This window comes from Dermacentor silvarum, chromosome 1 (assembly GCF_013339745.2).
Source record: "Dermacentor silvarum isolate Dsil-2018 chromosome 1, BIME_Dsil_1.4, whole genome shotgun sequence".
Classification (NCBI taxonomy): Eukaryota; Metazoa; Arthropoda; class Arachnida; order Ixodida; family Ixodidae; genus Dermacentor; species Dermacentor silvarum.
The window spans coordinates 112,893,300-112,913,490 of record NC_051154.1 but is presented as its reverse complement, the minus strand read 5'-3'; the positions used below and the strand labels follow the sequence as shown (position 1 = coordinate 112,913,490).

At 42.6% G+C, this 20,191-nt stretch overlaps 1 protein-coding gene across 1 annotated transcript; it reads right to left on the bottom strand.

The window, feature by feature from the left end:
• Positions 1–9,512: 9,512 nt before the first annotated feature.
• Positions 9,513–17,377, bottom strand: LOC119435341 (cytochrome P450 3A5). Its single transcript, XM_037702235.2, has 4 exons — positions 17,198–17,377; positions 15,617–15,806; positions 12,508–12,716; positions 9,513–10,509 (listed from the first exon to the last, which is right to left on the bottom strand). The coding sequence occupies exons 1-4, from the start codon at positions 17,375–17,377 to the stop codon at positions 9,553–9,555; spliced, it is 1,536 nt and encodes a 511-aa protein (XP_037558163.2). The 3' UTR covers positions 9,513–9,552.
• Positions 17,378–20,191: the final 2,814 nt, after the last annotated feature.

Sequence of the window (20,191 nt, the reverse complement as noted above, 5' to 3'; positions counted from 1 at the left end):
TATATATATATATATATATATATATACCGAGTGTTTCAGCGAACTCTTTCAAAAATCCTTAAAGGTTGCCTATGGCAGATAGCACAATTCTAGTTCATGAGCCGGTCTACTCGAAGAGGCGGACATTACTTGCCCAAGAAATTGCAATGCATAATCGAATAATTAACAGAAATTCCCTAATTAAGTTTTTAACTAATTGCCTGATGGCCCATATTGTGATTTACAAATTGTAGCCGTGGAGTTCGCAAGGTGGATAAACTTGGAACGAATTCTCGGGATGACACCAGTTTCGAGATATTAATTCCCGAACTTTGCGGAGAAATGCATTGGCGTTCCAGTTAGGTTCTTAACAAAACGTCGCTTTATGCATTGAAGCACAAAATTAACTGGAACGCCAATGCATTTCTCCGTAATGTTCGGGAATTAATATCTCGAAACTGGAATCATCCTGAGAATTAATTCTAAGTGGATCCGCCTTGCGAACTCCACGGCTACAATTTGTAAATTGCAATACGGGCCATCAGGTAATTAGATAAAAACTTAATGATTTTTCGTTAATTAGTCGATTGTGCATTTCAATCTCTTGTGCAAGTAATGTCCGCCTCTTCGAGTAGACCAGCTCATTAACTAGAACTGCGCTATCTGCCACAGGCAACCTTAAATAAATTTTGAAAGTGTTCGCTGAAACACCCTGTATATATATATATATATATATTGTGAGCGCTAACTGTGTAGTTTATCATCGACTTCATCTGTATATACCCATCGTCATAATCATCATCATCATTTTGTCGGGTTGGTGCTCATTGGCTGTCTCGCGCTGTGTTAAAATACAAGAGCTCTGCCTTCGTCCCGGGCGTCGTCTTACAAGTTGTATATATAATATATACACGGTGTTTCAGCGAACGGTTTCAAAAATTCTTAAAGGTTGCCTGTGGCAGACAGCACAATTCTAGTTAATGAGCTGGTCTACTCGAAGAGGCGGACATTACTTGCACAATAAATTGAAATGCATAATCGACTAATTAACAAAAATTCACTAATTAGGTTTTTAACTAATTGCCTCATGGCGCATATTGTAATTTACAAATTGTAGCCGTGGAGTTAGCAAGGCGGATCCATTTGGAATTAATTCTCAGGATGACACCGGTTTCGAGATTTTAATTCCCGAACTTTGCGGAGAAATGCATTGGCGTTCAAGTTAGTTTCTTAACAAAACGTTGCTTTATGCAATTAACTGGAACGCCAATGCATTTCTCCGCAAAGTTCGGGAATTAATATCTCGAAACTGGTGTCATCCTGAGAAATAATTTCAAATGGATCCGCCTTGCGAACTCCACGGCTACAATTTGTAAATTACAATATGGGCCATCAGGTAATTATAAACTGAATTATTCAATTTTTGTTAATTAATCGATTATGCATTTCAATATTTTGTGCAAGTAATGTCTACCTCTTCGAGTAGACCAACTCATTAACTAGAATGGGGCTATCTGCCACAGGCACCCTTAAATAAATTTTGAAAGTGTTCGCTGAAACACCCTGTATATATATATATATATATATATATATATATATATATATATATATATTGTGTGTGCGTGCGTGTGTGTGCGCAGACAAAGTCATCTTTGGAGTGTTCAGATAGGTTAGGGGTTCGTATGATTTGAGTATCTCATGCCCTTCGTATCGTAAAGTAAACAATTTGAGGCCTTCTAGTGCATGTAGGCCAACGAAAAAACTTGGAGGCCTGCTTCTCACGCTTCCCGGCAACTGCAGCTTATGTAACCGTGATGTTTACCAGCAAATGCTGGCGGCGAACGCTATGCACGAAGGCGAGCTTTCTGTCTTTTCTTTTTTTTTTCTTTCCCCCGCACGGCGGAATCCGCTGCTGCCGCGGATGCGCGGAGGCGAGCGCCATCTGAATGGTGTTGCATGGAACCGAGCGGAGTGCGCCGCTACCACTAAGACATACCTCAAACGGCAGCTGAAAAAGGGGTTTGTGTTTGAGTTTCCGCGTAACAGAGTTATGTTTTCCCGTATATGAAAATTACAATCCGGCGCTACCATGCCTGTATGTTCTGTGTAAGTCGTACTTTGCGAATTTTATGACGCATTTTACTAATTCGATAAAATTCATTTAGTTCAGTAACGCCTATGCGCCATGCGGAGGGCCTGCGTGGTTCTGGATGCGTGGTTCGGCACGATTTTTCTCTAGCGGACAACGTCGCCGACGCCGACACCGACACCAGATTTTCTGGCACACGTATCCCTTAACGCCGTCGCGTTAAAAGGCGTCAAAATGAAGCTTGGAACAAAACCAAAGACGCACCAAGTTAGCGTAGAGCATTGAATGCAGCAGTAATAATGCGTAATGAGAAAAAAATGCAGAAGTGAAACCCCAATGCACTCGTTCAAACTGCTCACGCCTAAAACCGGAACAGGAAGTGTGACTTTACTCAACGAAAAATGGGGGCCTTTTGGATTGACCATATTTACGCTTAATAAAATAGGATAGTAAGAAAAATCAAGAAAAACACAGCGCAACTGTACGAAAATAGGCTAGTACATAGCCCCACTAACTCTCCAAGTATTCAATATCATATTTAGAATGTGATGATTGAGACGTCATGACCGCAGCCCACGGGCGCGTCACAGGCGACCTTTCACGCTCTCATTTATTAAAGTGACGTTTTCATACCTCGTATCTCATACGAACTTGCCATATCGTGCACACTGTGATGCGCTCGCGTACGCACCACACCTCGAATTTGCTGCTAAGTACTTCCGAATTGGGTGAAGTCCTCCAAATACATGACCAATGGTGGGATCGAGCCTAGCTGTGTGTTCCAGCACAGCAGCCCACGGTCACGAGTCCACGCATGCCTTCCTGGGGCCAGTTACTCACACTATTTTCTCGTTACATGCAGCGCTTTGATGCGCTATGTTAAACTGCACTGCCCGCGGGATCGTCCCATAAATTTTCATCAGATGGAAACCTACAAAGTGGGTGATGTCCGCCTATAATGCTATCGCATTACACACTGTCACACTTACTTGAAATATTCCTTGGAAAGTGAGAACATGACCGTCATTTCACTCAACCATGGAGATAATGAATTTCTTTGCTGTCAGGGCAACTGAAGAGGAAGTTCCCTAAGGTGACTGTTTGGGCATGTTGGTAAGACATGAAAGAACTTTATGCGCACAAGACGAAAAGAGGAAGCTTTATATCGGCACCGCCTATCTAGACACATGGAAACAAAAAAAATTTTAATCTCAGCAATCACTGCACTCAATTTGATTAGATTTGTTGCACTTAAAAGGAAAAGTTAAAATTCAGTGACTGTAGGAAGCGTATTTTTTATTTAGAACATCAACTTCTTTTTTCTGAAAGTTACTGACAACGGGAAAATTAACAGAAAAAAACTCAAGCATAAGTTTGCAGCTGTCTCTCGGCATTAAACATGACATCACAAGTGGATCCGCCGCTGGATACCGCACAAGGATACCGCCCATAATCGTTAGATTTACTTCAAGAGTACAAAGAGACACATGGTATATAGCAAGCGTAGAATCTTGATAAAGGAAAACATTTTCATCAATGAGAACTTGACGGCTGAAACAAGGAGACTGCTCTGGCAGGCAAAGCAAGTTGCAAAGGTGAAGGCATTCAAGTTTGTGTGGACCAAGAATTGAATGGTTTTCATGAGAAAAACTGAAGAATCTGGCGCGAAGAAAATTGTCAGCGAAGCTGATCTATTAGGTCTGAATTAGTCATGTCCACTGCGCTGAATTTATTCGCGGAATGGGTACAAAGAAGGTTACGCTTTAATTATGGCCGCACGGCACCATTTCTAGAGCTAGTACACACTAATGTCAGAAGCATTAAAAAGCACTGGGATTCACTAAATGTGTACTTGAGCGAAGCATTGCAATACTTAGACATCCTCATATTAACAGAGAAAAATATAACGCAGTCCGAATCTGCAGCGTATATTCTCGAAGGTTTTCAGTCACATTCATAGTGTCGTAACCTGAGCAAGGGCGGTGGCATCTACGTTTTTGTTAGGAACGAATGGATAATGGAAGTAATTTCTGCCGACTTTACCACAGCGGAAGTCGTTCTCTTTACAATATGCAAGCCTAAAGCTTGTTTCCTGGTATTATCAGTATACAGGCCACCTAATTCTGATCTGAAAGTATTTTTATCTGAATTGTCTACACTCCTCACTAAACATGCTCGTCATAACATAATTATAGCGGGAGATATAAACATTGATATCGCCAAACCAAGAAAACAGGAAGTCGCCGATTATGTAGATTTACTTTCAGCCCATGGTTTGGTATATCTAATACATGATTTCACCCGTGAAGAACTTGTAGCTTCCCGGCTCACGAGATCATGTATTGATCATATAGCGTCGAGATGCCCACACTTTGAAACCGATGCTGTAGTTATACATAAAAAAGTGGCAGATCATTATTTCACAGCCTTACGTGTGACAGATACTATCGCTTCTGAAGATGGCGTGAATCACGTGGGATATTTCATAGACGACAGAAAGGTAGATATGCTAGTCAGAAACTTTGACTGGACGACATTAGACACAACCAACCATGTGATAACGTATAATCAATTGGTAAATCAGTTTAGTACGTTCTTTTTACTGGCCACGAAAATAAGTGAAATTGAAACGTAGAAATCCGAGGAAAAAATGGACAACAGCATCCATTGTAGAACTATCTTATCAAAAAGATAGGTTATGGAGGCTTTGTAAAAATTACCCGACAAACCTAGATCTGCAGAAGGAATATCGAACCGCACGTAACAAGCTTACTGCTCAGTTACGAATAAGTAAACGGGAATACTACGCTGAAAAATTTTTACGGTGTCGCAGTAACGTAAGAAAGACATGGGGCTTGCTGAATGACTTGGCGGGAAAACCTGAACGTAAAAGTCTAGATGATGGCTTGCTGAAAACATTTTCGCCTGCAGAGTCATTGGACATTGCTAACTCCTTTAAAGATGCCTTTGAACTATCACTAACAAAACTAAGACAGCAGTCTACTAGACCTCTGAACTTAAATTACCTAGGCCAGATAATTCCAAACTCTGCTATCCTAGCACCCATTAATGCAAGTGACCTGTGGAACTTGATTGACGCTATTCCACTCAACAAACCGGCAGGTTATGACCGAATAAGAGCGCGAGATATAAAGTACAACTTCTGTCATCTGCAAAACGTGCTCTTGTTAAACTTGAACGGATGCTTCGAAACAGGTATAATCCCGCAGGGTTTAAAGACCTCAGTAATTAGACCAATTTATAAGAAAGGTAGTAAATTAGATAAAAATAATTATAGACCAATTGCAATAACGAACGTGTTAGCACATGTAATGGAGAAATTTATTTACACTTGCATGATATCCCTTTGTGATAAATTTGATATTATAAGTCCATCCCAATACGGTTTTAGACGTAGGTTAAGTACAGTATCTGCTTGAAGAATGTAACGATTACGTATGTAAAAATATTGATCAAAATAATATTGTGCTTGGCCTTTTCTTAGATCTGACAAGAGCTTTTGAAACCATTGAACACAACATCATGTTATACAAACTAGAAAGTATTGGTTTCCGAGGTCCTTATTCGACATTCTTTTCTTATTATTTCTCCAACCGTTTGCATGTAGTCTCTATAAAAAATACATATAGTGATTTTACATCAGTTAGATATGGTGTACCTCAAGGATAGGTTCTGGGACCTCTTTTATTTAACATTTACGTCAATGATATTGCCAACATACAACTGAATGCTGCAATATTTCAATATGCTGATGACACTGCACTACTTATATCACACGAATCGTATTCTGAAGCCGTAAAACTACTTCAAGAAGACACAATACGTGTGATTGATTGGTTACATGCTAATCAAATATATTTAAACAAAGAAAAAACTACCATAATATGTTTTAGAAATCCTCATAAGACTGTTAGCCCAGACCTGTCCATTCAATTACATGGTTCTCAGTGTTTAAACTGTTCTTGCATTTCTCTACCGCTATCACCTACTGTTAAGTACCTTGGTCTTCATTTTGACGACCGGATTCTGTGGGATGTTCAGATTGACTACATAATGAAGCGTTTACGAATGGTAGCAGCTCGGTTATACACGCTTTAATTTAACAAGCCTGTTAAATTTCGAAGGTTAGTTTTCAAGGCTCTAGGTCAGTCTGTGCTCAGATATGGTATTTCAGTTTTTGGTTCCTGCTCACAAACCAAAGTAGATCGAGTCGATAAGCTATTGCATAGGATAGCTGCGAGCATACTGTATGGTACTGCTCATGACTGTTCAGACAAAGACGCAAGAAGTAATATAGCAGGTGTTGAGTCCTTTTCGGATCTGTTTGTACAAGTGATACTACTTCGTAATATTTTCTCAAATCGTCACAAAATAATACAGAGTAAACCTAAAGCGCTAAGAAAAACATACCTTTATCAGTTACCGCGTATACATACCAACTACGGTAAAAAGTGTCGAGAATATTACGTTCCTTTTCATTTTAACCAGTTGCCGAAAGAAATAATTCAACAGCATTCCCAAAAAGAAGCCAAACAACAAATTAAAGCATGGTTACTTCATCGTCAAAATATTTGACACGTATTCTGTGCGTGTTTTTTTAAACAGTTCCTATCATTATTTTCACGATTGTCTTGTAAACAAAAAGATTGTGTTCTTCTATATGTGTATTTGTCATTTTTTGCCATTTTCCCAAATAAATACCGGGAATTTTTTTAGTTTTTTTTTTCACGCTACTAACACAGTAAAATATCTAGTGTTCTTTCGAAGCTGTTGCCACATGTATAATATGTGTTGTACTTCTGTCTTGTAAGTAGCGAGCTAGCACCTCATGTCTGCCGTGACCCGCCCACAAGCGACTTGCGCTTATGCGGGCACGAAATGTGTATTAAGTTGTGAGCTGCTGAAATAAAGGCGTATGTATGTATGTATGTATGTATGTATGTATGTATGTATGTATGTATGTATGTATGTATGTATGTATGTATGTATGTATGTATGTATGTATGTATGTATGTATGTATGTATGTATGTATGTATGTATGTGTATGTTGTGTGTGTGTGTGTGTGTGTGTGTATGTATGTATGTATGTATGTATGTATGTATGTATCACACTTCTGTAATCTAAACCTAATAATACATCTAAAGTGTACAAAACTGATGTATACACCGCTCTAAAGTATACCACTAATTTGTGAGTAGGAAATTTGCAAAGCCCTCGTTAACATTCTAGCATATGTTTGTAAATGTATATATCACATTTGTCTGTTCTAGATGTTTTAACAGATGAAGTTTACTGAACTGCGATATCTGTTTTGGTGAAGAGATACGGGTTCGTAAACTTCTTGCCTGAATTTGTCTTTTAAACTTGCCAATTTTCAGCATTTATTCCAAGCCATTTCAGGTCGTAAATCAAAATTTTGTTGCTGACAGTCACTAGAATTTAACTTTCTCTCTTAAATGCAGTAGATTTCATTTACATCGATCCACCGGTTGTCTCATAAAAATATTTCTGCGTTTTACGGTATTTGAATAGGGAAATCGAAGTTGACCCCGAGCTAAAGCTTCCTCTTAAAGTGTGTTGGCGCATGACGGCCCGTCATTACCTGGCCATGGTCTCGTAGATATCCCGAGCACGCTGGTTGCTGTCAATGCCTGTGCATGAGGCCCTTCAGATGAAAAAAAATGTATCGTGCCTACATTTGCCACAGTAAACTCTCAAATTACTCCCGGCTCCAAGCGCATCACGGACGATTTGTGGGAGAGACAGTGCAATAAATACTACCGGCAATATTTCGACGCACACAAGCTCAGCATGTGCTCCACTGAATGCGATAGAGGTGGAGTGCGGATCTGTTTCAGCAGAGGCACGCCCTTTGGAGAACAATATATAATTTTTAGCTGGCAAGTTTCGCTAGATGACTTTGACCGTATTAGGTTGGTTAGGTACTATGCACTATACTATGGACTATACACGGGTGTAGGCGTGGTCCAGTGGAATTCTCACGTAAGCAGGAATATGTGTTACCGCAACAGTTGGTACATGAGCAACTCTGGTTCGAGTAATATTCGTGCTACGCGACGTGCGCAGGAGAATATCGCTGAGTTGTATTTCCAGAAAAGCGCGAAGAAGTCGCCTCTTTTTTTTCTTTTCTTCTTTCCCCGTCGTTTCTTCAAGTTTTAAAATAAATTCTCGTGTTTTACGTGCAAAAGCCACGATCTGACTATATGACACACGCCATAGTGGGGACTCCGGATTAATTATGACCCTCTGGGCTTCTCTAACACGCACCAAATGCATGGTACACAAGCGTCCTTGCATTGTGAATGTGACCGCCACGGCCGGGATGAAACACAGCGACCTCGTTCAACCCCGGCAGCGGTGGCTGCATATATTTCTACAATTATTACCTTACCACTCAGATTTATAAGATCGTGTTCTCGCATGCAAGCAATCACATCTAATGAATCTGGTCTCTTGCAGACAGCCCTCTAATTGCCTTGTGTAGTGTTAACAAAAATGTACGACTGGCGCCACTCGATGCGTTTTCGTTCTTGCTACTGTAGCTTCTTCCTTCAGATTAAACTACCTAACTTTTGTATGTCTTATTTTTATTTTTGTTTTAGCGCTTATCGCAATGTTTGACACAGATTTCAGAGAAAAGATTTGTAATAAATGACATGGTGGTGCAGTCTGAGGTAATCCACGAGAAATGGTTTCTCAAGCATCTGTCGTTGCGAAAGAAGTGCCTTGACTGCGCAAGGGCCGGCCGAATAAGAGGCCGATGGCGCTTTGCCAGCACATTTGTAGAATTACTAGTTTACTTGTCTTGAACAGCCTTACCCAATATTGAAAGAAACCGCGATATCACTTGTTAGCTATAAGTGACGGTTCAAGAAGGCAATATCCACGCAATGTAATTATATTTAAACTACAGTGCCTTCATTAAAGTTACTGATCACTATACAATCTCTACTGTGTCTACTAACGCTGCAATATACTAAAATAAACATCGGCATAGGCCACTATTTAGCTTACATAATTCACTGCATTCGTAAAAACTGCATTCACTCAAATGTGCTAATGCAGAAACGAACCCAGTATATTAAGGTTGTGGATACTCAACCTGAAAGTTTGTCTGCGCACTTAACGTAATCTCTCCATGCAGTGTATCATCTAGATTCAGTCTGAACTGATGCTGATAGTTAACCTCTGTTGTTTTCGTAATGTACAGCCAACGGTTCCTGCCCCCCTTCTCGCTTCTTCTAAATATGACGCTGTCTTTCTATTTTTAAACTTCAACGAAATCTAATGTGCGTAAAAAAATAAAATAAAATGAAGAACCTGCCCGCTGCCTTAACAGTGAGGAATGAAAGGTATGAATTATTTGAAATGAGCAAGATCGTTTTTAGTGTTGTATGTTTGTACTTTACACAGAACAGGCCGATGAACATTCCTGGACTATCATGCCTTTTCATAAGAAAAGCTTCTGAGTCCGAACTTCAGCATAATGTCGCTTTCAGACCGAAGAAACAGGGACCTTACGACCGGCTTCATAGGAACGACCGTTTCCTCGCAAATAAGCACTTTACACTTCCTTAGCGTTGTGCAAATAGCCGCTTTGATCTCTAGAATAGAAAACCGCTTTCCCAGGCACTCCCTGGGACCAAGACCAAACGGAATGAACGCCGCCGGATGGTGGGCGCGGGCGCCACCGCGGAATCTCTCCGAGTCGAATCGGAATGGATTGGGCCAAACTTCTGGATCGTGGTGTACCTGCCACGTTGGAGCCATCACGTTGACGCCAGCCGGAAAACGCTGTCCGAGAACTACGGTGTCTTTGTTGCACTGTCTGGACGTGATTAAAGCAATAGGAGGATACATGCGGAGGCACTCGCATACGAACATGTCTAGACGCTTCATCTGGTGGATCACTTCATACGTAAGTTCACCGCTTGGTTCCAGCGCTTGCATCATTTCGCAGTAGATGTCTTCCTGTTCGTCGGGGTGCATGGCTAGTTCGTACATAGCGATAGACATAGCTGTTGCGGTAGTTTCGTATCCCGCGACCAGGAAGACGAAACAGTTCCCCAGAAGCTCGTCGTCGGTGATCAGTGGGATATACGGTTTCCTGCCTTCAAATTCGTTGCGTTCCGTGCCCTCTTGGGCATCAAGCAGTAGCTGCAACATGTCCAGCGTTGAGGGCCTGTGTCCACGCCGGCGAAGTTTTATTATCTGACGCAAACGTTCCAGCAGGTCACAGTAGATCCTGGAGATCTCGGTGAATGGAAACACCCATCGCAAAAGGCCCCGGAAAGCGGGAACCTTAAGCGCTCCTTCGACCAAGGTGCTCTCGGTGTCCTCGGCGACGCTCCTGACTACTTTCAGTAGCGGGTCATTTGGGTCCCCCTGGCAATCGACCTGCGGTGGGGAAATAATATCGTTAGGGTCCCTCACCTACTTGGAAGTTACCAGAAGAACAATATTATTAACAGATTCTCCAAACTATCATGCGTGATAAGTATGGCGTTAACAGGGGCAGTGACGAACAGCAACGAACTTTCTTTCAAAGCAGGCGTTCGGGCGAAGCAATTGCCGGCATGTGTTGCAAGGCTAGATTCGCCTGCAGTCTACAATGTCCTCCTCCTTCATTGCTGATGAATGAATTTTGGATTAATTTTACTTCATCTGATCAAGGAGCGCAAATCCTCACGAATCCGCCCGTGGTTTCTCAGACTTATCCGGTCACAATATCTTCCTGTGTACGTACGTGTCGCGCTGTACCAAACGCGATGGAATCCAAACTAGCAGGAACTCATAACCTGCTTTCCGTGTAAAAGAAAAAAAAAATACGCTGGAAACATCCAGCGATAACGTGTTTACATCGAATAACTCTTATAACGATTACTTACGTTTCCTTTTCCAGACAATCCGTAATGAGGCAGCAAACACTACATTAAGGTGTCAACGTCTCCCTAAAACAAGAAGCCACTTTGACATCGCCGTACACTAGCAATCCATGTGATATCATCTCTATGTGATACCTATGCGTACCACACCTTGATTTATTTTTGTTTATTTATCGTACTTCAACTCGATATACGACTCTCAAAGCTGTGCTGGAATTCTTGTCAACCACAGGCATAGACTCTCTTCTGTAATGCTCATACTTAGCGTGTGACTGTGTGATGAGTTGTTTCTTGCTCTCTCTTTCTCTTAACAGCGGAACTGTTTAAGCTTGGAAAAATTCCGCTGTGCAACGCTAAAACTGGTTGAGCGAGGAGGAGCCTGGAGATTGACGTCATAGCTGCACCGAGCACGTGTTCAGCAGAGTCATGTGACCGCGCTAATGAAAGCGTGCGCGCGGCGGCGCCCGGGCATTTCTCCGCTCTACCGAGATACGGCTCGACTTAAGCGCACCTTGACGCCGGAAGGAGAGGTTGCCCGACAAGAGAAGCGCCTGCAAGCCATGCGGGAAAGGAATCGTGCCGATCCAGCCTACCTCGCCAACAAAGCCGCCGATATGCGACGTCGCCGAGCCGATCCGGAATACCGCGAACGCGAGAATCAAGCCAAGCGTCAACGCCCAGCCTTGTCACGCTAGCCTAGTGTTGCCCTGATAGCCCAACGTTGCCTAGAAAAAGCCAAGTTAAGCCACGTTAAGCCTACATCAACTAGTTGCTAAGGAACATCGCCCAGCTCCACTGTTTCTTCAGACTTGGCACCGCTAGTGTCAAGCTGGCCGCACTTTTTATTTATTCGTTTATCTCCTTCTTCTATTTATCTTTATTTATTTCTCTCCTCTGCAAGGGGGTGGGTGAATATTGCTAGCCCGCTTTTATTTCTCTTTGTGGTGTTTGTATATGCTTACAGGACTTTTAATAATAGCACACGTCCACAGTGCGAAATATTAGCAATACAGTAATATTCGCAATATTTCAGGTTAAGTTATATTTACCACGTATTTAACACAAGTGCCTGATTGGACACGAAGTTTTATTGGGTCATCAACACCATTTAAACCTTTTCGTGTCTTTGTCTACACCCTCCAGAATTGCCGATTGAAATATTTCAGAGAAGTGTGGAGTGACTTTACTAATAATAACGTGTTCAGTATATTCCTGCACCTCCTCTCGCTCCTTCATTATCTAATGGAACGTCAATTCTAGCCTCCTTGTAGTTTATGTGTATCCCGATAATCGATATGGCAACCACGCATGCAAGTTTCCTTTTTTTTCTTTACTAATTATTATTATTACATTTCATCACGCGTACAAATCACACAGGAGGTGGCAGCCCTACTTAGCCCTCGTATCCGTTTCCTGCTTTCTTATAGTTTTCATATTCGCGCAGGTCTTCTAATGTATGTGTGTTTGTGTGTGTGTGTGTTTTCACTTAGCACTACATAGAACAACCTACCTCCCATGCAAGGGCGCACTTGGATACGACGTCCAGGGAAAGGCCTTTGAATAACTTGGTCATGTTTACTGGTTGTCCATCATCCACGTGACTGTTGATGACTTCTAGTGTCTTCTCGCAACAGCTCACTATGGTTGTAGTCAAATGTTTCATCTTGGTGGAGCTGAAGCTGGGGTTAACCACGCTCCGCACTTTCTTCCATTGGACTCCTGCAAAATGCCAGATCAGCGCAGTTCACGTTACGTACTGACAAATCATTACTAATTCCCTGTTATAAATCACTGACTACTCTATGTTTTTCTATTCATGCTCACACTTGCAGTCTCTCCTTTCGAGAGGCCTTCATTGTCTGCTCTTTGTGTCTGAGCGCGCGAACTTTCAGATGGGTGGCATACAACACGGACAATCATCCGCGGTGAATTAATAATTTATTTGGATGAAGAAATATGCGATGATTGCTGTACTCGTGATGTACTTGAAATAGTTTTTATCTTGCGTAGGTGCGGCGCCAAGGCAATTCGGCCAGTAAGCTAAATTTCACCTTCACGATGGAGGTACTGAGCAGGCTTGCAGCGTCGCATCTGTGCATGTTAGAGGCCCATCTCCGAACCGGTACCTCGATGGTGCTGTCATACGAGGCAGCGATGTGACCAATATTGTCTGAAAGTAATATCTTGCCAGTGGCACCGCCATGTTCACCAAAGCAACAACTATTGTTAACATAATAGTTATCTTCGAATCTTCGAACAACTTCTCTAGCTTCAGTCAGACAAACCGGTCAATATTTTCCAACATATGATGTCGAACGTGACAGCACTTTTTAGGATTACACACTGCATTTCAGGCCATCTCAGGCCTGCTCGTTCGTTCTTATTCCTGCTTGCGTTATTTTCGTATTGCTCCTCCTTTTCATTGCATCTACTTGAGAGGTGGTATAGAAAACACCGTTATCTTGCGTAAATCATAATTGTTCCGTCGAGCAGGTGCGTCAATTACCTGCTTTGTAAACACGGCCTGACTATTAAAAGCGAAGGTGCATGCATGTGTTCATCGGATGCTGAGGCACTGTTTAACAAATCAAGGATCCTCGAGTAAAGCTGAAATGCGCGCCCGCTTATCAATGGAAGCGTTCTACATAGAGAAGAAAGAAATGAATAGTGACACACACGCTTGCTTGTTTGAATTCGACGGCGATGTGAAAGTCACGCGTCTAAGGCCACGGACGGCGTAACAGAAATCATATTTAAAGGTTCAGTTCTGTTTATGACCTTTAATGTTAAAAGTTTTTTTTCCTTTTTCCCCAACGGCTCGTAAGCCATAGTCGCTTCTATGCATACTTAGTCTTTTTTTTTCGATGCCATTCGTTGGAGCTCTACCCGCATAATAAATAATGAATAATGCTTCACTCCATTTGCGCTCAAATCTTAATTAGGTGCACTCATTCTTAATTCCTGCACAGTCATATCGCCCTATGACATTGTATCCTTGGTAAGCTATTCCTCTAAAACTTTCTTATTCTACGTATTGGACATAACTAGAGTGTTGTAGAGCGAGATCTGCAGTTATACAGCACGTTCCAGCTTCTAGAAAATTAGTGAACCAGATATTCACCGAAAAAGAGAAATTCCGGCCGCACCTATCCCACGATGACTGCTGACGTTAATGCGATTGCTATTGAACCAATGTAGCGACTACATATTATTGCTAAATACATCTTTATATAAATTTGCAACCTGTAGTCGGGGAAGTAGGCTGAGAAAGCTAATCGCTATAATACACCCACGGGCCACACCCACGGGCCACACCATCGAATGCCACAAAGAAAGTTGCACTAAACGCGGTTTCCCAACCACTGTCAGTTCTGTCCCGCTGGCACTTTAGAATTGGCGTTCGGCATATCTGATGTCGAATGAACCACGACACGATTGAATAGCCGTATTTTTCAGGCGCAAAACTTTAATTTGAATTGTCAGCTAGAACAGCACGCCTTCTGACTTTTATCAGTCGGACATGCAATTTCCATTTTTGTTTCACGAGCGAAAGCGACGTTTCAGGGGCTCGATAGCAGGCAGAAGCAGCATGTCAAAGAGGGCGAAACAATCTAAGAATGGTAATCTCATTAAAAAAAGAAAACTGCTACCCTCGATGTCAAAAATTCATGCAGATACCACTCTCCGTGGGAGTCGGTCTAAGTGAAACTGCGGTCAGCGGGAAAGACGAAACAGCGCATCTCGACAAAGAGAGACGCGCAGCGGGATTCGGCGATGAACGCACCCCGCGACCGCCAGCCCAGGCGGCGGAGAAAGGGGACACAGCGCCGCCAGCCATTGCAGCATCTAAACCTTCGGACGCCGAAAAGCTCTCGCACAAGAACACGTGGGTCTCAAAGAGCTTGTTGGCGTTGGCAAGAGCGTGGGATTCAGGTGGTGATGTTGCTACACGCGGGTTTAGCCTAGCCGACTTGCTGGCAATTGTCACCGTGTCAGTCTTCCCGGAAGGACCCCGGATAGTGCGCAAGAAAGTGTCACGCATTCTTCGCACATTTCTGCGAGACGACTGATGGACGCATGGTGCGATTGAGGCAACTCCTCCCTCCACGAAAGCATTCGGCGAACCCGGACAAGAGTTATTGAATAAGGTTTAGTCTCTCTCTCCACAAAACAGAAGAGAGTGTCAAAGGAATAAAGGAATGATCTTCTTGGAGGCGTATATTTGTTGCAATGAGGTTATTTTAGTAGCGTTAGTTTGCATTGCGTAATTCCGTAGAGAACAAAGCCGGCCACCGGCACATCTGTAGGGGTCCATGCAGATGGATATACGTATAAGCCGACTCGTTTTATGTATGCTGTCATATGCTGAATTATTCGGCAAGGCAACAGCATCCAGCAATCATGGTGAGCAAAGTCCGGGCAAGTTGGTGTATTTAGATTTAGGTGGACGTTAAAGAAATTAAACACGTCGCCGAAACCCCCCCCCCCCCCCCTCCGTTTTTTTAAAATGTGACACAATTCCTAGAGATGCACAAATAGTCACGCGGCAAGGTTTAAGCACAGCTCGAAAAGCGGCGGTTGCAGCCATTATTCTCTGCTTCGAATGCAAGCGACCTCACCTGTGGCGTAGAGTAAGCTGCTCAAGAGAGGCTCCACGGGTATCAGCATCGGCGGCCTCTCGTGGAAGATTTGCATTTGCTTGACAAAGCACTCTTTGATCATATCCAGGTCACTGACGATCACGTAAGGAATCTCGGCCATGTAGAAACCGAACACTTTGCCATACTTCTGCACCCAGGTATCCATCACCTGCGTAAAACAGCAGCGCACGTGAGCATAAAACGGCGAAAAATGTCTTGAAAAGATAATGGTAATTTTGCCGTCCGCGTTTTGTTGCTATACAAGTTCCAAAATAGAAGCGGATTGACGAAAGTTCATTTCATTTACTAGTTGCATGCAAAACTAAAGAAACATTAGCGACATTTTCTATGCTTATTAAAAAGAAACATTTTTATAGAGGAAGATATAAAGAGGCAAGAGCCAAGCAAAAGCAAAGAAGGGACCTCTTATATGGAGATGTGGGAACGCTGAGCTGACCTTCTCAGGTTAACGTTTAAGAGAATAAAGCGACGGAGAGACCGGGGCACACAAAGTCGCTGATGGCTTTCAAGAAAATGGAGGTTTCATTAGTGAACGAACTCTGTAGCCAACTGTCATTAATGAATACGAGTCCATAAATGGAGGGGTTTCCTTTTTGTTTTGTTTTGTTTTGGTTCTATACGTTAATTGCGGAAATTGCGACATCATGAAACTCGATAGCCTCCCGCTCAAGGGAAACCAGTGGCAGTGCTACGCAGATGGTAGTAATGTGCTCGCGACCTGAGCGCGTTGCAAATGGGGTATTATGTCCAGCTGGCATGTCCTGCTGCCGTGGTAGCTGTTTTTTAGATAAATCTCTACCTTAAAAAACGAGTTTACATAGACAACAACCCGTGTGCAGTACATCCCAAAAATGCCCGCAGCATATACACAAGAGACGAGGTCAAGCGGCTGATTCCTGCTCTTTTATTTATTTATTTATTTATTTATTTATTTATTTATTTATTTATTTATTTATTTATTTATTTATTTATTTATTTATTTATTTATTTATTTATTTTGTCTTTAATGGGTTCAAATATTTTGACCAGGTTTTAATTTATTTAGCAGCGCTAAGCCGAACTATTGCGCAGAACCTACAAATTTTGAAGCTTCATGACACATAAGTGTTCGCAACGTATTTTTGTCTATGAAATATGTTGCCATTTCTTATATAGATGCGTGACCATCATCAGAAATGTCAAGCGATAATCATTCTCTGTGCACCTCCAAGAGCATATGTGCAAGTTGCCTCTCGCCAGCATAGGTTATATTCACTTTAATTACGTAACCCCTATATGTGAACAAACACGTACAGCATCATATAGCGAACAGCAACATACAGATGTTTCAGAAAATAGAATGTCCTTAGCCTTTTGCTTACTTACTTTTTTAAAATTTTTTGTATTGTGACTTTTTGGCTATTCCTGTGCTGTTTTAAACCTGCTTTTATGTTTTAGCAACTAGCCTAAAAGACTGCGCGACAGGTTGCTGTTGTGCATATTCAGTGACAGCTCCGACAAGACTGCTATCATCAGGCGCCGTGTTATGACTTTAATGACCTTGATGCGATCTTTGTCCAGTTGTCCATAGTTGCCCAAGATAAGGTCTGGCTCCGGCCCTGGAATTCCGTGCCTCCGGAAGAAGTTGTGGTCATACTTTCTTTTCAGCAGCCAGATAATCGCAACAGTAGCTGCCACAGCTGTCAACGCTATAAGGATTGACCATGGAGAGAAGTCCATCTGGGAGTGGGAAAGGAATTTACAAGTAATGAATATTTTACACAAAACCTATGAGCCGTCCAATGCGTGTGCATGTCCCGTCTGCAATTACTGAACACGTAGGAAATAAAATTTAAAAATGCTGGCTGTCCCGTAATCGAGAGTAGATGTGCGCATGAAATGACTACGATATGGCGTCTTTTGCTACCTGTGGTGCTACCACCTTCAACTGCTTTTCTTCATCCAACAGTGCAGCGTGCTCAGCGCCTGTCGTTACTTGTTTTATCGAGTCGCGGGCCGCTCAGGACTCACGGACCACTGGCGTTCAAAAGAGCACAAGCAACCCTGTCTCAGCGCCCAAAAATGTATGGTACCCTCTATCGGGTTTTTGAACGTCGATATTGGAAATTACAAATAAACCTTTAGCGTACTAGAAGTTAAAGCTTGAATGATATTGTGAACAAACGTTAGAACGAAATCGTAAGTAATATTTTTGTAACTTGTTTGGGAAGTAACTAGCGCATGTAATACGGTACTGTACAAAGGGTTGGTGGCCAGACACCGCATTTTCTTAACTTTTGACTGGTTGCCCGGATGATCTCGTTTTGCTTTCGCAACGATGCCTGAATGTTCCCGTTTGAGTGCCCGGATGCTCTCGTTTGAGTGCCTGGATAACGGCTCTGGCTTTTGGCTCAAGGTCACTTGAAGGTCGCCGACAACGGGAGCTAAAAGTATTTCATGCTTAAAAACTATAGGTGACCTTAATGTTCTCTTTAAGTGTCTTTAATGGCGCTAGCCCCTAGACATTAGGTTAACGCACGTCCTTCTCCTACCACACCCAGTGGAGCAACCGAAGACGCGTCCTAACGCACCGGCGTAGCGCGCGTTAGGACATGAACAATGAATGGATCATACCCCCGTAAACGCGGCCTCCCCATTACGACGACTAAAGAGAAGTGAAATTCTACACTTGAATGATGAGTGGCAACGGAGCCAGCTGTGGAAGACGACGACGACGCTCGCGCCATTGCTGATGATGATAGTTAATCATCATAATGATGAGAAAGACCTGACGGTTAATTGGCCCTGTCCTTAACTAAACGTGTGCTCCTATATTATATTTATTCTATACAACTCTTAACTTGAACCATTACCTCCTTTTGGATGGGTTTTTATTATTCTCACTGTTTAGGAGACGCCTCAACTTCCGGTCGCCTGAGGGCGACTTCCGGTGTGCTCCTTGAGAAACATAATGTCGCTAAGTGCTAGCGCCATAATAAGTTTTCGTGACACTATGATACGTAAGCTCACACGCTCTCGGTTTCGAAGCCCGTGACGTAGACCACCAAAACAGGGCACCAATAAGATTCTTATCATTAATTATATATAGTATATTAGAAATTTATGGCAGTGTAACAACATGACATGCAAAATACCTCCAGTTGGCCACAAACGTTTACGGGACACGTGTTCCACGACAAACGTGAATTTCTGCTCTGTTAAGGCAAGGCGCTTCTAATTTAATATGTCATTGTGTAGGTCGCAAAGACTAATGCGCACCCTAATAACATTCATAAGTGATTCGACGGGTGGCTAGTTGGTATGGCATGACTGTATAGTGTATTATTGCACTACCAAGGTAGCACACACAGGGACGCTGACAAATAAACGGTGCGTTTGCGTATCTTGTTTATGTGTTAGTGTCCCTACGTGTGCTACCTAAGCAGCGCAACTTACACCATAGAGTTACACACTGAAATTCCGAATTCGGGGCTATATTCCCGAATTATATAGCCCAGCAAAGTCATGGGCGCAGATATGTGCCCATTTGTGGTCGACTGTGGGCTGGTGCAACTTTTACTACAGTCAGAAATGGACTTGCAAGAGAAAAATATCTACAAGTTGTGTTATCATGAGTCAAGGCGGCAAGATTGCTGACAAATCATGGAGGGTCACCATGGCGAAAACGCGCAAGAAGAAAATGAGGTGACAACTCCATCCACTATGAGTGCGAAGTGTAAATAAAAAAAAAGAATGAAAAATAAAATGGTTGTTCCCAAATCCAGATATTCGCAGACGACTGCATGCATCGAGCAAGTCTCACCAACAGTGACCAAAATGCACTGCAGGATGACCTTAACAATGTACAAGATTGCTGTGAAGACTGGCCTGATGGATCACCCTAAATCCTACTAAATGTACAACAATGACTTTCTCTCATCGCCAAAATCTCTTATCCTTTCCTTACTGTATTGCTAACAGACCTCTTGAATCAGTCGAGTCATTCAAGTATCTGGACATCACCTTCTCCAGAAATCTACATTGGCGGGGGCATATCACGAACATCAGTTCCGCCGCTAACAAAACGCAGGGCTTTCTGAAACGTGATCTACGACATGGACCACAACACATTAACCTGCTCGCTTATAGAACACATATATACGTCCCAAACTAAATTTGAATGCAGATCAGCCAAACTTGAATGCAATCAGATTCATTCATTCCTCATACTCATACAAAATTGGCGTTTCATCTTTAAAACCGCAAGCCAATCTGTACACCCTTCGCCTCGTCACCGAATCGCCAGCTTGGGTCTGTTCGATAAGTTTTATCACAGGCAATCCCTTCGTGCACCGTACATATTATCCTCACCTGCACACTTTTCGCTTCGCACGGGACAACCACTGCAAGTCAACAGCTCACACTCTCCTTCCATCACTTTTCCTGCCGCCTACTTTTTCTAACAGCAATAGACTAAAACGGACCGCCCCATCACAACGCAAAGATCACCTGCTCGTATTCGTTACCAGATGCCATCAATATTTATTGCTTGCC

Excerpts from the sequence above, each read along its gene's own strand:
- LOC119435341 (XM_037702235.2), bottom strand. The coding sequence starts at position 17,377 with ATGGACTTCTCTCCATGGTCAATCCTTATAGCGTTGACAGCTGTGGCA. Across the intron at positions 15,807-17,197 it reads TGGACAAAGATCGCATCAAG|GTGATGGATACCTGGGTGCA; the intron begins GTCATTAAAGTC and ends TGTTTTACGCAG. Across the intron at positions 12,717-15,616 it reads CAGCTTACTCTACGCCACAG|GAGTCCAATGGAAGAAAGTG; the intron begins GTGAGGTCGCTT and ends GGCATTTTGCAG.